We start from the raw sequence: 8,760 nt of genomic DNA, 5'->3' as shown, positions 1-8,760 counted from the left end.
CTCACCCCTTACACCTATATTTATACATGAGAAACATGGGCTTGGTGAACATGGGTCGTGAATGGGTTTACGGCCGTAAACCTGTTCACGGCCGTAAACACAACCGTAAACACGTATACGGCCGTAAACACCAAGCTGTTTATGGTCCAAGACACAAAAATACATTTTCCTAGAAAAGTAAAGTATAAACCATATTTTTGACCCAACACTAATCACCTTCATCTTAGGTCTGACGATAACACTACCAACATGTTTCACCCAACTCCGCTATCCAGCAGTCACCTGCGACAACCTCTTCACAATCCGTTAGAATCCTTTATATTTTCCACTAAGCCGATCGTTTTCCACTAGAACCATCACTATTTGAACCACCAAGAAGTCCAACCTAAACACCCATGTCAGCTCCTCCATTTGTTGTCTTTTACCAGCTTACGCAACAAAATCATACTACCTGATCAGTTCCTCCATTCGTTGTCTTTCACAACCCGTGCATAACCTTATAACATCAAAGCTTCAAGCCCACACTACCTGAAAAGATCTAGCGGTGGATCTAGTGGTTTGAAAACCCTATATCTAACATTTTCGCCATTGACGACAGTGCGGGTAGTCAATTAGTGTAGTTTTGATTGCGAATGATGGATTGTAGGCAACGATCGAAGATTTTAGATAAGATGATGTGGCGGCGCAAGGTGGTAGAAAGCAACAAATGGAGGAACTGACCGAGGGTGTTTGGATCAGACCTCCTGGTGGTTAACACAGTATTGGTTGTAATAGAAAACGACCAACTTAATGGCAAATCCGAATTCTTGTTCTACCCAACATTGATAGTAGCCACCGGCATCAGCCAATATTGTGTTAACCACCAGGAGGTTCGATCCAAACACCCCTGGTCAGTTCCTCCATTCGTTGTTTTTTATTACCTTGCGTCGCCACATCATCTTGTCGGAAATCGTCGATCGTTGCCTACAATCCGTCATTCTCAACCAAAACTACACCAATTGACTACCCACATTGCCGTCAATGGCGAAAATGTTAGATATAGGGTTTGCTAACCACTAGATCCACTGCTAGATATTTTCAGGTAGTGTAGGCTTGAAGCTTCGATGTTATAAGGTTGTGCCTGGGTTGTGGAAGGCAACAAATGGAGGAACTGACCAAGTAGTATGATTTTGTGGCATAAGCTGGTAAAAGACAACAAATGGAGGAGCTGAAATGGGTGTTTGGGTTGGACTTCTTGGTGGTTCAAATAGTGATGGTTCTAGTGGAAAACGATCGGCTTAGTGGAAAATATAAAGGATTCTAACGGATTATGAAGAGGTTGTCGCAGGTGACTACTGGATAGCGGAGTTGGGTAAAACATGTTGGTAGTGTTACCGTCAGACCTACGATGAAGGTGATTAACGGTTGTCCTGACGATTTTCGACAATGAGATGCGGTGTTTTTGCGTATTCCAAAGACTTTATGGTAGAACCAATAAATTAAAAAGAATTAATATTATACATTTAAAAAAATTAATGATCTACTAAAATATTATTTATTATATATAGAATATAAAAAATTAAATGTAATAATCCAATAAAAAATCTAATAATTTTTGTTTTAAAAAAATAATCCAATAATTTTTTAAAAAAATAGTTAAAATAAATTAATAATATAAAAATATAATATTTTTTAATATATAAATATTATATATTAAAAATAAAATTAACTAATATATAATATTCAGATAAAAAAAATTAATCCAATAAAAATAAAATTAAAAAAAGAATTAATGTATAATAGTCCAATAAAATTAGAAAGAAAGAAGAATTAATATGTAATAATTCAATAAATTTAAAAAGAAGAATTACAGAAATGATCATTCTAATTTGGTAAAAAGAGATAACTGTAAAAATGGTCACTGAGGATAAAATTGTCATTTTAAATAAATTATCAACCAAATATTAAAGTTAACGAAATAGTGACCAAAATCATAGCTAAACCACCAAATAATGACATTTTTTGCTAATAAATTTTTTTTAGACCTTATCCAAATAAATTGTCAAACCATACGGACCATTTTTGCAATTTCGTCTTAAACTTTAAACAACAAAATATTTCTTTTAGTTTCGTGCCAACCATATGCATGAGCTTTAGAAGAAGAAAATATCAAGAGGTGATGTCTATCTAATCAAATTGATTTTTAGAAATTCGCATAGTTTCAGAAAATAACAATTATGTAATTAGGTTTCGGGTTTTAGTTTTCGATTTAACTTTACTTTTACTTTTATTTTTTTACTTTTACTTTTATTTTTGAGTGTTAAGAGAAATAATTATAAAAGATAGAGAACACATTTAGGTTTCTAATGGAAGATGACAAAGATAATGGCAAAATAAGTCATTTTAATTTTGAATTTAACTTTAAGGTGCTGTGTGTTTTTTTGAAGCAAAAATTCATTAAGTCTGCGGACTACTTCTGCAACCGTCTGCAGCAGAAGAGGTGAACAAAACGACAGCAAACTGTAATAAGAAACGTGCTTGTTTTTTAATATCTGTATACTGTGCATATTAAAAAAATAAAATAAACTGATTTTATATAATAAAAATAGTTTTTAATACCGAAAATTTAATAATGTTAGTATCAAACCTCGGTTTTAATACCGAAAACAACATTAGTATCAAAACCGAACTTTGCACCAAAAACAAAGTTTACTGCAACAAATGAAACATTTAGATTAATTCAATAACTTTTGACATTCACAAGACAAGAACCTTTTCCATTAATAACAAATTAACAATACTACACGAAAAAAATGAAAATATAGTACAAGGACCATTTGTGTATATCACTCCCTATATAATAACCATTAACCAGTAACGAAAAACCAAAATGAACTAACACAGTTCTCTGAATAATCTCTCTGGTTCTTATCAATCACGTAAAACAATCCTCTAAAGCATCATAAGAATGAAGGCATGGCAATATGATGAATACGGCAGTGTTGATGTACTGAAGTTGGCGACCGATGTAGCGATTCCTGAAATCAACGATGATCAGGTGTTGCTTAAGGTCGTTGCTGCTGCTCTGAACCCTGTCGATTACAAAAGGAGACATGGATACTTTAAGGCTACCGATTCTCCTCTTCCGGTAAGGTTTCCGGCGATAATTTTCTGTTTCAATCGTTCGTTTTTGCTTGTTTGTGAGTTTTCCGTCGGTCGTGGTTGAATTTTGGGATCGAGGTTTGTTTTCTGCGTAGAAATTGGCGGTGTTGCGCGTTAATCGTACGAACTTCAGTTTCTCTTCTTCACTTCCAAGATTGCATCTCATTAGATGAGTTAATTTTTACAGTTTTACTCATTGTATCTGATTTTTTTTTCTGTTTCGGTATGTTTAATTGTGTTTTAGGTCGGTTAATTTTGCTGAGGTTAGTTAATTGTGTAGAAATTGAAGGTGATATGTTGCTAATCCTACCAAGCTTCTATACGTGTTTTCTGCATTTCAATAACATGAATCACTGTACTACTTAGATCAGCTAGTTTTAAATCATTCTAATTCAACCGATTCCTCGTTTTTGCATGTTTAAGAGAGTTTTAGATCTCTTTTGGTTGAATTGTAGGATTGAGGCTTGTTTATAGCGTAGAAATTTTGAATCGATTTTTGATTTTGGTAACAGATTATTCCAGGATACGACGTCGCAGGGGTAGTTGTGAAGGTTGGAAGCGAGGTAAAAGGACTGAAAGAAGGAGATGAAGTGTATGGAGATGTAAACGAGAAAGCTCTGGATGGACCTAAACAGTTTGGAACTTTAGCTGAATACGTTGCTGTTGAAGAGAGATTGTTGGCTTTGAAACCTAAAAAATTGGAATTTGTAGAAGCTGCTGCTCTTCCTCTTGCAATTGAAACTGCATATGAAGGTTTAGAAAGAGCCAATTTCACTCAAGGTCAATCGATCCTTGTTCTCAATGGTGCTGGTGGTGTTGGATCCTTCGTAATTCAGGTATCTCTCATAAAATTACATATTTTTTCATCAATTTTAATCCAAACTTCTGTAACAAATCTCATTAAATAAGTTAGGATTAATATGGATGAAAAAATGTTTAATTTTATGAGACAATCTTTTTTTTTTTTCAAATATTCTTAAATGTTATTTATTCAGACGACACTTAATGAGATTTGTTACAGCTGGCAAAACACGTGTTTGGGGCTTCAAAAGTAGCTGCCACATCTAGTACAACAAAACTCGAATTACTTAAAAGTTTAGGCGCTGATATAGCCATCGATTACACAAAACAAAACTTCGAAGATCTCCCTGATAAATACGATGTTGTCTATGAGGGTGTTTGGATAGGGAAAAAAATGACAGCTTATTGCTTATTGCTTATTTTCACCACAATAAACTAATTTAAGTGTTTGGATAGAATGCTTAAAAAATTAGCTTATTGCGGTGGGAATAAGCTAAATAAGCTGATTTTAATAAGCAAGGGGGGTAATGCTTATTGCTTATTGCTTATTGCTTATTAGTCATTTTACTCATATAAGCTGTTTTGTTTGCCAAACACTTCAAATGCTTATTGCTTATTGTTTATTCCCACCTCAATAAACTAATCCAAACACATTTTAAAAAAATGCTTATTCCCACCACAATAAGCAATAAGCAATAAGCTAATTAAGCTAAAAATGTATTTATCCAAACACCCTCTATGATGCAATAGGTATTAATCACGTTTCATATGATTTATCCTCATATTATGTGTGTATGTGGCCCCCACAACGTTTATTTAGCTTGTAACATCTGGCGTCTGTATACCTTATTTACATCTCACAAGATGTTCCAAGTACAAATGCAGTGTGGTACCGAGCTTACTAGAAAAAGTGTGTATTCAGCTCGTACTGACGCCTCCTCCTCCTCCTGACATGTGTATATTTATTTTACATCTCACAAGATGTACAAAGTACAGATGCAATGTGGGCCCGGAGTTATCAGAAAAAATATGTATTCAGTTCATACTACGTCGTCTAACGTCTACATATTTTATTTACATCTCACATGATGTTCTAAGAATAGATGTGATGTGTATGGGTCCGGGGTTACTGGAAAAATAACTTTTTTTTGCAAATAAAAATCATGAAAGTATTTTACGTTTATTTTTCACGTATGGTGATGGTATGATATTGTAGGACAAGTGGAGAAAGCTGTGAAGGCGATTAAGGAAGGTGGTAGTGTAGTGTCCATAGTGTCCATAACCGGTTCTATTCCACCACCGGGATTTAGCTTTGTGCTCACGTCTAATGGATCCATTTTAACAAAACTAAGCCCTTATTTAGAAAGTGGAAAAGTGAAACCGGTTCTTGACCCTAAAACACCATTTTCGTTTGAAAGTGTTAAGGAGGCTTACACTTATCTTGAGAGCCATCGTGCCATTGGAAAGATAGTTATATACCCGATGCCATGAGTGTAATTAGTATATATTTTTGTGTTATATAATATCAATAAATAGTGTGGGTTACTTGGTGCTTGTGTTAATAGTGGAAATAAATAGCGTGGTTGTGTTAATAGTGGAAATAAATCATGAATGTATTAATTTATCATTGAAGGCGTTAAGGACTATCAAAAGGGTGAAATGAGACAAACAAATTGAGTAATGTAAAAATTACAATGTATTCAAGTTGGACTTGATTATGTTGAATTAATAGTGAAACGAAAGACATTTGGTCGACACAAAGTAGAGTTTAATCTTGGTTTAAAAACTGCCAAATGGGAGTGTTGAGGATTGTTAAATTGACGTGTTGATTTTAGGGTTTTTGTAGATGTCGAATTGGTGGAGTCGTGTATATTGAATTAATGTTAAAGTGACTAATGGGATTGATTCAACTAATGTAATTATATTTTTTGATAAAGTAAAAACTTATACTAGGGTATAATAAGCTCGTTACATGAAATCAAATAACTTTGAGAAAACTGGGGAAATGGTTAGTATGGTTTATTAGTATTTTCTTTAGAACGAGTCCAAAATGTCTTGTTTTTGCAAGAAAAAAAACACATATTTTTGATATATATATATATATATATATATATATATATATATATATATATATATATATATATATATATATATATATATATATATATATATATATATATATATATATATATATATATATATATATTGGATTTAGTTGCTACATTTAAAATTCGTATATTTCTTTTTGTTATTCCACTAGGTGTAAGACCCGTGTACTATACGGGTTTATTAAAAATACAAATTTAATATCAATATTTAAACATTAAATTTAATATCAATATAAATTTTAGAGCTCTCATTAATTATGACATTTCTTTCATTATAAATATATCAATTGTTTTTCAAGGAAGCATTTATTTCTCTCAATATTATAACCGAAATAAGTTATGATATGTGAACAAATCAGAAAATTACACGTGGAAATAAATAAATTCTAAAAATCTATTAAAATGTCATGTGTCCAAATCAATGAGGACATGACATTTGGCAGAAAATAAGTTTTATTTATTAGTATAGATGCAAGTTCCTTTTATATAATGGCATTTTCGAATTTTTTTCTCTCCTAATATTTTAATAATTAATTTTCTTTTATATTTGAAAATCATCAGTTTCTTCATCATTAATAACGTCTTTCTTCTTCTTCTTCATCCAAACTCTTATCTATTAAAGTGATGCCTGTGATGGTTTTGTAATGTAAATGTTGCATTCGAATATGTTGGGCGTACAACTTAGGTTTTTGCTTCATTCTCAACTACCATATCAACTCGCAACGGCAACACTACCTCAAAATAATAGTTTTCTAACTTCTGTATTTTGTTAGAACTCTTTCAACTAACCAACAAAAAGTCCAACAAGAGAAGAAAGCAAATCTTAAAAGAATAGGGAAACAAATTATGCAATTGGATAGTAAGACTTGAATCGAAAGGTAAGTTACTTTCTTAAACCAATACAAATAAAACAATGAAAAGGGTTGAGAAAGATAAGCAAGTAGTCAAACCATCGCTATAACTAAAAGAGTTTCATGCAAAATGCATACATCCGACCATCATTTCCACCACGATACAGAATTCCAATAAAGAGAAAGAAGAGCAAGAAATCATGGAAATTTGTCAAGAGTTAGAGGCAAATATTTCACTTTTAGATGTTGGTAAGTAATTTTCCCATTATGCAAAATTCTTGAAAGAGATTTATACAACAAAAAAGAAGTGAATGAGAGTGTGAGTGAGTGTTATTGAAAATATTTCGACAATTTTACGAAAAAATACCCCCAAAATGCAAGGTATGTTTTCACTATCCCTTGCATGTTTCGAAACATTTTGCTTGTGTTGGAATCCTAAGTCGAGTAGGACTTGAAGACCAAGTAATAGCAACCTAGTTTTTAGGAAATCATAAACAAGTAGGTTTCTAGTTTCCTAATTGTAATCTAATTACAAGTCGGTAGTTAGGAGTATATATATACATTGTTTTAGGTCGAGTTAGGATCATTGGAAAACATTGTAATATCGTGAGTTTTGAGAGAGTTTCTCATATAATCAAAGAGTTATTTTGATTAAAACAATCGTGTCTACATATTCCAATCTTTAATTGGTATCAGAGCTAAGAAACAAGAAGCTGTGAGATCGATTTTACCTGTTGACGAGTCAGGTCAACATGGCTGATGTAGGGGAAGACGGAGGACCTGCTCCAGTGAGGACCAAGCAGGTGGGAGCGACTTCTGTTGTCTGTCCGATGCTCACACCAACAAATTACACTGTCATTATTAAGTAAAAATATCCTTTACTTTTTTGCTCATTTTTGGGATGACCTAAAGAGGTTATATAAAGTTTTACTTTTTCGTTCTTAACTAAAGTAACTATTACTTGATAAAATATAGGGTGACGTTATTCTTACCTTAGATTTTATATTTCTATCCATGTAATAATTATTTTTTAGGTGATCCATTAATTCAGTAAGAACTTTTACTTTTTTTCAACCTATGCATGTTCCGAAAATTTTATGTTCTCAATAGGAGTGTTAGACTTTCAAGATTTCAGCTTTTTCAGTAAAATCAAAGTATTGGAATATGTATTATATATACTATTAATCCTTAAAAAGACGGTGAACTGGAAAGTTTATGATTTCTTATTTATGCCACTTATTTTCCTTCGATTGCTACTTTTGCCCTAGGATATTTTTTGAAGCCTCACCGCCTTAAAGAAATTGTAGATAGACGTTGGCTTGACACGGAAGTTGTACTTTTTCATTCTATCGCCACAATCACGATTCTCTTTGCCGCCCTCCTCGTCCAGTAGGATTTCTTTCGCTTTTGCTTATTTCTTCTTTCTTCCTCTTCCGGATCCCATCGCTTCATCTCTCTTCCTCCCCTCAGACTGTCGTTCTAAGGGGCTGTTTGTCAGGATCTGAATTTTTAAGATCTGAATTTTTAAGATGTCTGAATTTTTAAGATATGAATTTTTTACATACTGTTTGGTTGGAACCTCTGAATTGTTGTCCTGATTTATAAAATGACCATTTTACCCTTCTTTCTTTTATTGTTTTTTTTTTTAAAATTCAATAGTTTTGTTACAAAATTATCAAAATAATTGAGATAAAAACTTCTAAAATAATTATAAAAAATAATAATCTAAACAATCTATACAAATCTAAACAATCATCAAAACAAATCTAAACAATCATCAACTATCCTTCAACTTCTTGAAAACACTTAAAACCTACCATTTACCATCAAAACATAATAAATGATCTTTCCTTGAAAGT

The 8,760-nt window shown here is 32.4% G+C and overlaps 1 protein-coding gene across 1 annotated transcript; it reads left to right on the top strand.

Moving 5' to 3' along the window:
- The first annotated feature begins 2,884 nt into the window (after window positions 1–2,884).
- Window positions 2,885–5,504, top strand: LOC111895893 (2-methylene-furan-3-one reductase). The gene is made up of 4 exons (XM_023891942.3): window positions 2,885–3,127; window positions 3,654–3,977; window positions 4,163–4,316; window positions 5,159–5,504. Exons 1-4 carry the CDS (start codon window positions 2,948–2,950, stop codon window positions 5,431–5,433), a joined length of 933 nt encoding a protein of 310 aa, XP_023747710.1. The 5' UTR covers window positions 2,885–2,947; the 3' UTR covers window positions 5,434–5,504.
- Window positions 5,505–8,760: the final 3,256 nt, after the last annotated feature.

Source organism: Lactuca sativa, chromosome 8 (genome assembly GCF_002870075.4).
Source record: "Lactuca sativa cultivar Salinas chromosome 8, Lsat_Salinas_v11, whole genome shotgun sequence".
In the NCBI taxonomy this organism is placed as follows: Eukaryota; Viridiplantae; Streptophyta; class Magnoliopsida; order Asterales; family Asteraceae; genus Lactuca; species Lactuca sativa.
The sequence above is the reverse complement of the archived record's forward strand: the minus strand, read 5'-3'. Positions and strand labels throughout refer to the sequence as shown.

What these genes read in the sequence shown, in the direction of transcription:
- LOC111895893 (XM_023891942.3), top strand. Translation starts at nt 2,948, where the DNA reads ATGAAGGCATGGCAATATGATGAATACGGCAGTGTTGATGTACTGAAG. An exon ending in CTACCGATTCTCCTCTTCCG is followed by an intron (nt 3,128 to 3,653) that starts GTAAGGTTTCCG and finishes TTTTGGTAACAG; the next exon opens with ATTATTCCAGGATACGACGT. An exon ending in ATACGATGTTGTCTATGAGG is followed by an intron (nt 4,317 to 5,158) that starts GTGTTTGGATAG and finishes ATGATATTGTAG; the next exon opens with GACAAGTGGAGAAAGCTGTG.